This window comes from Denticeps clupeoides, chromosome 7 (genome assembly GCF_900700375.1).
Source record: "Denticeps clupeoides chromosome 7, fDenClu1.1, whole genome shotgun sequence".
In the NCBI taxonomy this organism is placed as follows: domain Eukaryota; kingdom Metazoa; phylum Chordata; class Actinopteri; order Clupeiformes; family Denticipitidae; genus Denticeps; species Denticeps clupeoides.
The window spans coordinates 8,004,087-8,018,084 of record NC_041713.1 but is presented as its reverse complement, the minus strand read 5'-3'; the positions used below and the strand labels follow the sequence as shown (position 1 = coordinate 8,018,084).

Genomic DNA, 13,998 nt, shown 5'->3' with positions numbered 1-13,998 from the left:
ACACACGTTTCAAAAATAGTTAAAAAACAATGTATGCAAGGACCGAAATTACCCCCTTTTCTTTAAGAGGGTAGAAATGATTGCAGTAAATGTTGCAACAATGTTGCAGTAAAACTGTGCCACTGCAAACTGATATGTTTTCAATTTTCCAAACAAGAGCTTCACATCAATTGTATGGCTTCAGCCACTTTTCAATCACTTTTCAAACTAGCATTGTAAAATGCCACGTTCTCTCACATATTTTAAAGAAGTGAAGCATATTTAATGCTTTGAAAGGTCAGCAGCCATTCATGAAGAACCAGCACATTTGAGGCAATATAATTATTCGCAAAGTTATTTTGGAATCTTTGCAAGTTATTGGAAACAATAAAGAGACACTTGGCTTTGATGAATATGAATTTAGCCATTAGTGAAATGTCTTCTGAATACGTATTTTTCAAGAAGGCATATTGACAAAAACATGTGAAAGGTCAGGGGTCAGCTGGTCCTGGAGGGCACTGGTGGCCTAGCGGTTAAGCCCCGTAATCAGAAGGTTGCAGGTTTGAATTCCGATCCGCCAAGGTGCCACTGAGCTGCCACTGAGCAAAGCACTGTCCCCACACACTGCTCCCCTGTCATGGCTGCCCACTGCTCACCAAGGGTGATGGTTAAGAGCAGAGGACACATTTCTTTACGTCACTGCGTGCTGTGCTGCAGTGCACAATCCTTTCATTTGACCTTCACATTTGTGTGTTTACCTTCATTTACCCAACCTAACTCAAGTTCTGTACTCATTATCATCCAGTTCTTCAGTTAAATGAGGTGTGGTTGAACATGGAGAGGTCTAATCTCTCCAGGACCAGGGTTGCTGACCCCTGCTCTAACTCATGCTTATGCGTTACTACCTTTGCAAATTCTGTTTATTTAATGACACGTCTCAATGGAATATTTTTTCAAATTGAGTTAAACCCCTTAGCCATGCAGTCGTCCGGCGGGACTGTTTCATGTAATTAATTGTTGGAGTTAAATCTCCCCTGATGGCCTGCGCTCTGGTCGATGCCCTCGGAATTTGATTAATAAGGCTGCATCCCGGTTCAAGATGGCGGCGTTGACCTCGCCGTTGCGCGTTTGCCGGGGCATATTGAAAGAAATTCGTCATTTAAAAGGACCAGATTATAAACATTCGATGGTGTACGCATACGTTTTGGATCAGTTTCGGAAAAATGAGGTAGGCCAGGGCTAATGGCAAATTTAAGGTTCTGGTTTTATGCCACGTTTTAGCCAGTTATCTGTTTTTACCTTGCTAGGCTCCTGCACTGACCTCTTCTTGTCATTCCATGTCGTTTATATCGCTGCTTTTAGCGCATTATCTGGCTCAACTCGCAGATACAACGCAGCGGGCTCAAAAGGTTTAAGTCGCCAGACGTTTATTCAGAAACAAACTTAAAGCTAGCTAGCGTGTGCCTAACGAGCCACCAAGGTGACCGCAATTTTTGTTCTTGTTCAGGTTTAAGTGTATGAGGATTTTTTTTTTTTAGAGACTTAATAAAAAATCCACCCTTTTCTGCGCTTTGTCGTGTTTACTATTTAGTGCACTAACTTTCAGCGTTCATATGTTTAGGCAAAGTGTTGGTGTTAAATTTACCTCTAAAATAAATCACAAATAATATATATATGTAAGGAATGTTTCATTTTATCTTCCTGTTTCCCTAATGCAGATTGTTTTTGTAGCAATGTTTTTGCATTAGATGTTTTTCCAACCTCTTGCATGTATTATTAGGCATATGAAATGAAGAGCATTTGATTCAGTGGCATATTTAACTGGTTTGGTGTCTGTCCCGCTCAGGTCACCGGAGCGAGGCATTGCCGAGCCCAAGTGGAGGCCCTTCACGCTTCCCACACATACTTGTGTCTTCTCGCGTCTACACGGCAGCACATGACCCTACACAAGCTTTACCATGGGAAGGGAGAACGCGGCCCGGAGGAAGTAGCTGGCATCGTGGGCCTAAGGCTGCCCACCCAGCCTGGGGGTAAAGGCTGGGAGAAGTAAAGAGGTTAATGGAATGAAAGAAGCAGCTCTCTGTGGGAACTGGAGTTGGACTGCAGAACAGTACAGAATGACGACATTACAAAGGAAGATGTGATTGCCACACAATTTATTAATACATTCTTTTCTATATGTATCTTGTAAATATATTTAATTGTCTCAATAAAACAAAACATATTCATTGTATGTCTTGTTAATTTTATACACCTGGTCTGTGAAGAGTATTTAGTCTGTTTCTAATATAGCAACTATTACTATGCAATTTATTTGCTCTCAACTTTTGGAATTACTTGTATTAAGACATTGCCACATTCCCTTTTGGAAATTGCTGGAGCAGCACTGATCTCCCACCCCAGCAGCAGGGAACAGAAATTGAACATGTAAAAAAAAAAAAAATCAAGCTTTTTTGCCCATTGAATGTGTAGTCTTCTCCAGACATTCACATTCCAAATTAGACAGTAAATTATCAATAAAAACATCTAACTGATCATAGATGTCCTTCCACACTGCACAGCGTTTGATGTTGCTGAAGTACAGAACATGCTGATGTTCCCCTTCAGGGTGCCCAGCACAGAGCACATTATCTTCTTCCCTCTCCCTCACGTCCGCTGCCAAACCTGACTCGGATGTCAGACCTGGCTTCAGCATGTGGAGTGATTGCTTTGACACCCGGGGGCAGTGAATGGAAGCCAGAAAATTGGCAAAAAAAGGGAAAAGTAAAGATGACCTTTGAGAAAGGAGGCGCTGATCCAAACAAAGGACCCAGCAGCACCTTCTGCTCCCTCTGTGCACTGCCACAAGAAATTACGCAGTGGTAGCCTTATAGTAGCCCATGTAGAAGACATTACCTAGTTCTGGATTTATAATTAATTTGATCATTTTAGGACATCTCTTACTCAGAAAAGTAGGAGATTAAGTTTCAAGGCGGGTAATTTTATAATTGATCGTAAAAAAATCGTGAAAGACTGCTTGCATTTCTTCAGAAAACTTGTCACCTCCATATATTCAAAGAATAATTCATGGAGAGTAACTGTTGATGGCATCGGTTGAGATGTACGCTCTGTAATTGTCACATGGGATCAGCATCAATCACAAAATGACAAAAGTGTCAAGTCTTAAATCAATAACAATTATTTATAATATTTGCTCATTAGGGAAATCCACAAATAATGCAATAAAACAAATTAAATAACCACTAGTAAAACCCTTAAATAAGGTTACAGTTTAATAATAAACCTGTAACTTTCATTTACCAAAATAGATATTATAGATAAAATAAATTTCAACAGCACGCTTCATCAGACAAACTGAACACAAACCCTTTCAATGCAGGACAATTCACATTTCAGCACGACTAACATTATACGTTTATGCACGTATGCTTTCACGTGTATATAAATATATTAAAATGCAATCTAAACGTTTTAAAAGTTGAAATACACGTACACCGCTCCTTAGTGCACAAACCAGTGCAGACTAACAACGAATGTACACAGTTTTCACATTTCCCTTTTAATTTTTAACTTTTTGAAATCGCAAAATAAATGGCTAAATAGTTGCCATCACCCACCCCTTCAAAAAAAGAAAAGAAAATAAAGTTTAAAAAAATCCTGGACTCATCCGCACATCCGTTAACTTTCTCTGGACGTTCCTCCTTTCCGCCTGTAGATGGCGCCACGTCCATTCACTTCCACGCTTGCACGTCTTTCCCCACTTGCACTCCTTCGCCTCCCGCTCTGTCTCTCCCGCTCTCTCAATGCATACTAATACCGTGTAAGGACACACCTCCAGCCCCCTCCCGTCCCCACCCTCCTTCCTTTGTGATGGGAGGGAGAGAGGGAGAGAGGGAGGGAGAGAGAGAGAGAGAGAGAGAGAGAGAGAGAGAGCAATTCCACTTCAGTATCCTCTCTCCTCAGGCAGGGAATGTAGAGTGTAGAGCCTTGTGTCTGTTACAGATAACCGGCGTTATGTTTCACCCATCTGTGGCATGTGGTGTGATATGCCATAGCTGAGTCGTTTTTTTTTTTTTTTTTTAAACGTTTGGATGGGAAGTCCTTTTTTGGTGAAGCCAAAAGGAAGAAAGAAGACAGAAACAGAGAGGGGGAACCACTGGCAACCGCCACCGCTCCCCCATATCAAAAAGAAAAACGGAGGCTGCTGGAGTATTCGTGTTTTTCTTTCGCTTTTTGTTCTTCTTCTTCCTCATCGTGGTGCTGGGAGGTGCTTTATCTTTCCATTTGCTCGCTCTCTCCATCATCTGCCTCCTCATCTATTTTTCCATTTACCTCGTCTACAATTTCTTGTATTTATGAGCAATAAGTGCAGGGGAAGAGAGGGGAGATTCGTCCTCGTTCCCCCTCCTTTTTACCCCCCTCATCCATTCCTCCCTTCCTCACCACTCCTGTCCTTCCTGGTCCCTTCTCTCCACCCCCGTGTCCCCCCTGCACCCACCCCCTCCCCATCAGAACCTCTCATTGCTCCAGTCTCTCCATCTGTCCAACTTTTATTGCTTTTAGAGCCACCAGTAGGCCAACCGTACTGAAATCTGTGACAGAAAAAAAGAATCACCTTCTCACCTTTTTTCCCTCTTTTCCTCTCCCTCCATCCTATGCATCTCTAATTTTGGGGACTCTTTATTGTATTTCTAGGTAGGTTAATAAGTGTTACGTGTCTGTCTACCAGACCATTTGTGTTTGCCGGTGTGTATGTGCGTGCGTGCCTGCTCCACTCTGTGTGTGTGTGTTACGTATACATATGACACACATTGCGCGTGCACACACACTCACGTGCACACACACACACACACACACACACACTAAGCTCAGAGGAGGAGGGTTTCCATCACAAAATTCATTCAGCTCTCAGCTGCTGTCACACGCTGCACCCACCCTCCTGCCACCACACCAACCGAGCGCCTATTTATCTGTTCACCAAAAAGCGTTTCAGTCAAGAACCCCATCAAGCACATCTTGGTTGTTCTACCCCCATCTGCCATTCACCACTATTTATCTGGCGTCCAAGCTTTAGCTCTCCTCTGCTGAATTCCTTGATCTGTCCGATTCAGAGCACACACTCTTACCAAGTCCCCAGATCATGTTCCATGAGTATTACCTAACACCACAGAGGAATTGGCCACAAAGCAAAAAGAAAAAAAAAACCTGAACCATTTCATAATATTTGCGGCACTGGTCTTGGTTCTGCCTGCAGAACCTAATTTGTGGGTCTGAATCTGAGGGCAAATTGCTGTCCACCTTATTTCCTTGCTACTGGTCTGTCACCTGTGTGTGTGTGCATTCGGTCTCTCTCACTCTTTCGCTCTGTCTCTCTCTCTCTCTCTCTCTCTCACTCTCTCCTTCTCTCTCTTTTTCTCCCTCGCTTGCGCTCGCCCGCTATCTGACACATACACACAAGCACCCAACGAGAATGGACTAAGACCCTCGCCGCAATTCTTTTGCCTTTCCAGAGGATTTTTTTTCTTTTCTCCCCTCATACTTTTCCCCTCTCTCTCTGTCTCTCCTGTTCATTCGAAAACCCCTCTCATCGCTCAACTCTCTCCCTTTTATTTCGTCATCTTTCCTCCACAATCAAGCCATTGAATTATTTTGTCCAGACTTTGTTTGTCATTTGAAAGGTCTGCCGGTTTAGGGTTTGGAGGCTTTTGGTAGAACTGTAGAATCAGTCTTTCGTAAATCCGCGTTAACTTTCATGGGACTAAAGATCTGGTAAAGTGTTGATTCTGAGAGGAAGTTCAGCTTTTATTTTAATGGCTGTTAAATAGTTTTTTTTTGGGGGGGGGGCTATGTTCAGTAACATGAACAAGCTGTGGACAGGAGGATTTTTGGTCAATTGACTAATAGGTTTAAGTTGTGTGTTTTTGTCAGTGTGTTTAATACACAGCAATAAACAGACGACAAGTAGAGCAAAGGCACAGAACCATGCTTTCACCTCCATCCCTCATTTCTGCCCTTATTTCTTGAAGGAGAATTTCCATGCACATCCTCCACACTGTGTGAAGATTCCGGCAGGCAAGATTTTTCTTGAATGAACTCGAGGGACTCATTTGGATTTAAATTCTTCTTTTTGTGTGTGGGATCGGACTGAAATAATATTCCTTACTTTAATCACCAATACAGCAATTCAGGACAATCTTTTTCATATTTTTTCATATTGGACTAAATCAGAATTTTATTGGGATTTTACTACCAAGAATTAAGGACTCGTCATTGTCTTTTGCCCTTTCATTTTTATTACTATATATTAAAAAGCTGCCGCTTATTCCCGATGTTTGATGAAAAGGTGAGTACATCACAAACCTCACACAGATGTTCTGTGATGCTCAACTCCTTCTTTCTGATGCATTACTTTGTGCTGTGCCTGACGATGTGTCTGAATGAAGTGAGCGAGGTGTGTTACGGAGGACTGGATGGGTCATTTTAAAAGACAACAGAACCTTTTTAACCTTTATTGATTCCCTCGCTGCAGACGCTGGATATCCCCACAGGGAACATTCAGTTGCATTCTCTTATTGTTAAATGTGATCTCTGTAATAGAATTATGATGCCTGCCTGTGCACTATGACAAAAAAACGGAATCACATGGTCGGCCCGAAATGGATTTGTAGCCCCGGTGTCTAGAACAGACCATGCAGTTCCAGACACTTCTGGCAATGTATAGCAGCCCTGTTTTATAGGCTTTTTTGTGCATTTTAACCAGCAGACATTGTTACGGGAGGCAATTTTTCTGGAGCTCATCTGTACGCTGGGGAAGGTGAGACGTGTGTAGGTGCAAAAAATCAGCCAACCCCATGCGGTTTATCCATTCATCAAACCTGTCATGCGTTTGACCCCTCTTTTCTGATTAAGTCTCCCATTATTTAGCAGAGAAGGTTTGGGATTTATAGCACGTGCGCCACATCGGTCAAGGTGATAGTGAGCGGGCGCCCTGTCAAAGATCCACCGAGGGCTCTGTCCTGGAGATGCAGTCATTAGCCAGCACTCCTCTCGGTTTTTATCCCCATGAGCCGACACCTTGGTGTTCACCTGCAGAGGGGCTTCATTGGTTTAGTAGCTTAATGATCTTGCACCTTTTCATTTAGCACACTTTACTCTACTGATGGATAATTTAGCTGCTCTCAATGACTGCACAATGAAAAGGAAAAACCTCAGTGAAAATTCTCTGTATTTTAAAGTATGTTCTTTGCATGACTTTATAAGGAATACAGATAGACTTTTATGAACCGCATTATATCAAAACGACAAATTTTCTTCCAAATGAACTCTTTAGGATGTTGCACTGACCTACATGAGCTGATATAAGCCTACAGACTTATACGGCTCAAACTACAGAATTAATATTTAGTTTATACTGTAAAAAAAAGTATCCATGACTATAATAAAATGACAATTTCATAAATTAAATACTACTGCCTAATTACCGCAAGTAATTATTGTGCACAGTCGTCCCGTCCACGCTCCTGTAATTTTCAGATGCCTTGGGGGATTATCTTGACCCAAGACATGTTTGCTAGTTGACTTGTCGTGGCAGTCTGACCGACCCCGAGCCTCGCAACAGTGGGGCAGAGAGCGGGTACCAATAATCCTTATTCTGCCTATGTCCGCTGCCCGCCACTCTGACAGAGAAGTGGCCTCACCCCGGGCCCCGTGTCTGCTGTACCGCTGGGATTTAATAAAGCAGCAGTATGTAAAAGTGGAGCGATCCCTCCCCCCTCTCCCCTGTCCTCCGCTCAACATGCCGGGGAGCTCAGAAGTTTGCCCTGACATTTACAGGTGCTCATTTTGTGGACGCGCTTTGCTAGAGTGACTCAGTTCTTGATGCACTGTATATAGAACTGTGTGGCAGAGGAGGGCAAAAGGAGCCATAGCCTAGAGGAGAGCATGCTGAAACGTCTGATTTCCAGCTGCCGGTTAGCACAGGGCTGTGTCCATTTCAACACGGTGTAGGCTAGAAACAAATGTATTGTGTGCTGGAAAAGATCATGAATTGCAGTATGATGCATCTCAAGGGGGAAGGCAAGAGACCTCATTCATCAAACCAAATACAAATGAAATTCATTTGAACAAATGAAAGGTGACAGATGACAACAGGTCAAGGTTCTGTCAGCTTTGTCAACTTTTCAGTGTTGACAGCCTGCAGAACACATCAGCCTGTAACAATCACCCTGTTCAAAGAGATGAAGAATACTTCAGAATTTTTTCTCATGTAGGAGGCAGAGGACCAGAAAGAGACAAATACTCCGCACATTAAAATAAAACTCACACTTCAATCATGCGTAACGCTAGTGCTCCGAACGAATGCAGTTTACCAGTAATATCATGCGAGGAAGAATGGAAGCATGTAGAATATAGGTGACCACATCTGTATCTATACACTACAGTTTATATAGTTTTATATAGTTGTATGACTGTTTCTGATTCTGTAATCATTTTAGTAGTATTTACTCGATTGTTACAGTTTACTACATATGTACTTGGTGTACTGGCCCTGACATAATTAGTGATCATTGAACAAAGGTGCAGAGGTCTGTAAATGTGTTTAGGGAATTACTTAGAATGAATTCAATAAAACATATTTTTGCAGTTAATTGTCTTAACATTTACGGCATTTATCAGATGCCCTTATCCAGAGCGACTTACAATCAGTAGCTACAGGGACAGTCCCCTTGGAGCAATTTAAGTGTCTTGCTCAGGGACACAATGGTAGTAAGTGGGATTTGAACCTGGGTCTTCTGGTTCATAGGCGAGTGTGTTACCCACTAGGCTACTACACCCTACTTACTACCACTTAACTTAAATACAGACACACCCACACTTAATGAAATCTTAGTATAAATATAAATATGAATCAATTAAACACATACATTTACAGCTGGAAACACATATGTACGTCAATGCTGCAGACCTCTGGATTTCTGAGAAGCTATCAATCTATTAAATATAGACATTACAATCTGTTCCCCACAAGACATAGCTAATTATTAATTGGCATATTTAATTTGACCTTAAGGTCATTTGCATAATATCGGACTGCACATGCAAATATATGCAATACTAAGATATGCGTAATTATGATTACTCAAAGTTATTCAACACACTTTCACTAAACTAGTTTAATAAAGGCTGCTGGCAGGGCAGCAGAGACAGAGAAATGTGAACATTATTTGGAAAGAATGCATTATTTATCACTGTGGCAGTGTGCATCAAAATGTTTCTCACACACTCCCTATTTTTCGCCTTTTCTAAGTCACGTTGACAGTGAGGGCCCTGACACACACTCTTTTCCTGGGAGAAGAAGACGGAGGAAGGCGAGCTGACTTTGCAAACGACAGACTATAATAAAAACCACATTCCGGAGCGAAAAACACCGTGTTGTTAAAAGTAATGCTGCATTCTGTCCCGTGCGGTGCCAGAACCAATGCCATTTACCACCAGAAACATCAGAACCACGCGGTGGCAGAGAGTCGTTGGAATCTTCGTAAACGCAAAAGCGCGTCTCTTTGCCACTTAGGTGACGAAGGGCCGATCATCGCGAGGAGGAAACGAACATGGACCTTTCCTCGCCTGAGCCACGTGACCACACATGGGACGTCGGGGGCCCTCTCGCGCGCGCCGCCCTCCAGCCGCTTTACCTCAGAAAGGGTGAGTTTCGTTCCTTCTGTTGAATAAAAAAAAAAAAGATACCTGGCGGCCTCGGCCCCTCGATAAGTGACTGCTTATCACTTTTAATCCGATATTATTATGCCAAGAGCGAAATTCTGCGTTCCGTTTGCTGATATGTTGCTAGGCAACTGTGGCCCGTTAATGAACTCAATTACCTGGCGGGAAACATCTTTCTATTGCTTATTATTGATGTAAATTATTTATGGAATATTAGACTAGGCGTTTATCGTGCGCGTAAAGATATTACCAGTTCGACATTGTGAGTGTTTTTTTCTAAAAGGTTAGCCTTGATAAAATCTGTTTAATATTTTATGAACACTCTTTTTGCACAATTTTTTCACAATAACATCTGAGCACTATTAGGTTTACTCGTGCAACTGTGTCCTGCTTGTTGAGTTAATGGAATATTTTGGTGGTTTCCAGCCATGCCTGATTAAATCAACAATTTGCCGACATTCGAAACTAGTCACATCTGTGTAATATTATAATGTACAATGTGATTAATATAATTACTTATGTTTATAATTAAAAACCAGTATTTTCAGCTACCAGTTTGTAGATGATGCATATAACCTTTGACCCACTATGTAGTTCGTGTTCGTTTGTCCACTTTCATTTGCTATGGACGAGCTCTTAACGTGCCAGCACACGTCTCCTTACCAAGACAGCTCTTTTTTAATATTAATACAGTGCCGGTAGGCTGCACTTGCACGAGTAAGATTGCCATCTGCAGTGTATTGTCCCCCTGCAGTAGCTAGCCTCAGACTGTATTTCTTTCCTCTTGTTATTCAGGAATTGAGTTGTAGTTCATAGGTTAACTTGCACATTTAATCTGGGCTTTTCAATACATGGACTTCTTATTATTTCTTGTGTCTTTTTTTTGTGTGTCTCCCTTGCTTTTTTCTATGATCCTTGTTTCGTCAGTGTGCCCTCTGTCTGAGGCAATGAGACGAAGAGGGGTGTCCCAGGCCACATCACCATGTTAGTTCTGAAAAGCTGGGATGAGATTTTGGCTGGCAATACACAAGGTAAGGGGACAAAAAAATGCTGATGCATTTCTTTTTTTTTCATTCTGACACCAGGCCAAATGTATCATCTGTCAGTTTAATCAACTCTGAGAACTCCGTCCCTTTATAAGAGTGCACTTGCAGCATTTTCTGGTTGTTTGTATCTGTAACATGCACGTCGGTGTTGCTGTACATAGTCAGGTGTATATGTAAGATTTAGCCCTTGCTCTGTCTGCATCCTTTTAATATAGGAATTAGACTACAGTGCTGTAATCGGAACATGAAATGTTGAACCAATTATATGAATGAGTGAAATGCAGCATATTTGTGGCAGAGAGCAAAAATGTTTTGGGGACGAACACCCCAGTGGAACATGCATAGATAATTGGCTCTGTTTGGATGACTTCAAGGTTATTGATGGAGCTGTTAAAGGATTTTTCGGTCTTCACAACTGTAGGAGATGAATGTGTGTGTATATTACATCTCCAGGTAGCACACATGTGTCTGCATGAGGAATGGGAATAACTAGAACTACCTTAACACATCATTTTTAAAAATGTCTTAAAATGTCAACACAGCTAGTGTCTCAAATACATTGTTAACAAATATGAGATAAAAAAGATTGTGTGTTTATGCATGTGGTTTGTGGCTGATTCCCTGATCTTTTGCACCCATTTTTAAGACTCCTTACAGATGTCCTTTTGCTTGCTGTTGTGCTGTGTTGTGCTATCATTGATTAAATTGAATGCTCCCATCAGTGTTCAAGTGGGCTTATTGTTAAAGTTGCCTATATGTGCATGATGAAGAAATTCAACATATGCATTCATCATCTTAGAACATGTGCACCTCATTTGCCTCTCAAGCTTTGCCCCTCCTTCAAACCTCTCTCTCAATTACACCTTTGACTTTGTGCCTATGCCCTTCCCTCTTCCCCATATGGGTTTTTCTTCCTCCATGCACCGTTAATCAGCCACGACTCGTTAAGAGTCTTGCAGTCTGGTGCACGGTGAGTGGTTGAATGCTTTTTGTTGAGTGGCAAAATTCTGAAAAGCATCCCGCCATGGTGCCGTACCTCTAAGGTTCAGCTGTCTTCACTGTCACCTCGGCGACTGGACCTCTACCTCTTTCGCACAACGACCGCTACTGTCATTGTAATTACTGTACTCCTCTGATATGGCAGCAGTGTGGAGCTCTTACTTTCTCGCTTGTGTCGCATGCAACACAATTACTACTGACGTAACCAGGCAAGCTTCTGCAGCGGCAGCAGATTCTTTTGATATTACATATATACATATGTAACATATTATGACGTACAACTGTTACAACCTCACCCCTCTTTCTCCACCTCCTTTGAATGTCAGTATTTTCTTATTTGAGGCCTTTTATTTCTTGAATTCAATTAGGACCAAGCGTTCCTTAAACGGAGAGGCTTAGGGCTGGAACACTGTAAAGGCTTATTAGAGTAAGAGCTCATTGATCCTTTTAAATCCTTATCACCAGCTCATTTATTCCAATCACATACTGGAGTAGGCTCGTCCCTCCCTGTAGTGCGCTGCCATACGCAGTTATGTATCAAACGCTTGTTCTCCAGTGCCTGTCTGCCTGTCGTTTGTCTCTCTCGTGTGCAAGAGGGAGCAGTCTAGACAGAAGGAGAGCGGGTGTGATTTGACCAAAAAGAGGGGTTCATGACTTTATTGATCATTGCTCCCATTTTTTTTTTGCCCCATTTGTTGTTTTCCAGAAAAAAAAATTGTTTCTGAGCCATGTGGTGAATAAAGAGCATAACGCCTTAAGTGCCTGCAGATTTGTTCAAAAGACATAGTGTCACCTTCTTTGCAGAATTCAACCTCTCCCTTTATTTGGGAAGATCTGCCTATAGTCATTTGTGCCTCTTGTAGGATACTCAATAATTTACATTGTTCTTTCATATCTTTGTTGAAGTAAAGAAATAGTCAGTGAGTGTGAGCAAGATGCAGGTAGAGACTGGCACAGCAAGAGAATGAGCAGGCAGGGGAGAGGAAGAAGTAGCGGGGAGCAGACAGGTCGACATGTTGCTTTGAATATGAGCCATAAAAAGGAACAAAATGGAGAGGTGGAGTGTGTGAAAAATGAGGAAAAGATGATTCAGAATGATTTTGCAAGTTTCATTGTAGATGGATGTAGATAACGGAGGAAAGAGTGGAAGCGACTCAGACCTGGGCGAATGACATAGGGAACTAAAGGAAAGGTCATGCTACTGTAATATGCATTAGAACATATGAATATGCATTAGGATATGAAAAGTATAGCAAATGTGTTGACCTAGAAGTAGTGAAGGGAATTGTATTGCTCCTATACCAAGGCTATTATTTTAAATATATAAAATTTTGTACAATTTGCAGTATACAGTGGAATAGTAAATATTAATAAATGTAAAATGCTACCATATTATTTAAATATCAAAATTAATGTAAAAACATTTTTATTAATCTAACAAGCATTGTTAGAACATACAAGAACACACAAGAACATCTTAGTCATCAATCAGGGTCAGTGGTGGCCTAGCGGGTAAGGAAGCACCACTGCTCCCCGGGTGCCTTTCATGGCTGCCCACTGCTCACCAAGGGTGATGGGTTAAAAGCAGAGGGCACATTTTGTTGTGTGCACACAGTGCACTGTAGATATACATCATTATTTCAACCCATTGTGTAATAAAAGGGCTTTGTCATTAACAGAATTAAAATTTAAGTGAAGCTAATAGACACAAGTATCTGTACAATAGAAAATAATTTATGTGGACTATATTTTGGGAAGGAATGTACGTATATTGAATTCCCATAAATCGTTATATTTAATAGCCACTGTTAAGTGGATGTAGCAAGAAGTGTGATGCTGGCCCTGTGTATGTGCAGAATTATAGTACAAATATAAATCTATGCAACTTCGCTCACATCTGATCCCCCTGCTCTACACGATTCAAGCGTCACATTTTCAACATTTGTTTCGGTGACATATGTTACCTGCAGGCCTGTCTCTGGGCACCACAGCACACAGGCTCCTGTGACATTGAAGCCCTGGCGTCGAGTAGGTAAACATTACTATTTCACTTTCAGCCATTGTCTCACTCTGGCTCTCTATTTTTCTCCCTCCCTCACCAACATTTCATGAAAAAACCCCAGTAGAATGGGGCTTCTCACCATGGAACAGGCATGTCATAGACCAACTGAATTCTCCACTATTCAAACAAGATTTTTTTTTTTGCTAGTGACCAAGGAGCAATGCTCAATTGCTTGGAATAAAAGGCAAGGCC

The 13,998-nt window shown here is 41.7% G+C and overlaps 2 protein-coding genes across 2 annotated transcripts in view; both read left to right on the top strand.

Annotated features, from left to right (window-relative positions):
* Positions 1–1,047: 1,047 nt before the first annotated feature.
* On the top strand, positions 1,048–2,212 carry fmc1 (formation of mitochondrial complex V assembly factor 1 homolog). The gene is made up of 2 exons (XM_028987474.1): positions 1,048–1,207; positions 1,826–2,212. The coding sequence occupies exons 1-2, from the start codon at positions 1,079–1,081 to the stop codon at positions 2,027–2,029; spliced, it is 333 nt and encodes a 110-aa protein (XP_028843307.1). The 5' UTR covers positions 1,048–1,078; the 3' UTR covers positions 2,030–2,212.
* Positions 2,213–3,984: 1,772 nt separating this feature from the next.
* The window catches only part of grin2ba (glutamate receptor, ionotropic, N-methyl D-aspartate 2B, genome duplicate a), a 75,629-nt gene continuing 65,615 nt past the window's right edge, over positions 3,985–13,998 (top strand). The window contains 3 exon segments of the mRNA XM_028986247.1: positions 3,985–6,322; positions 9,551–9,681; positions 10,627–10,730. Of these exon segments, the coding sequence (XP_028842080.1) occupies positions 10,704–10,730 (27 nt within the window). The 5' untranslated portion in view covers positions 3,985–6,322; positions 9,551–9,681; positions 10,627–10,703.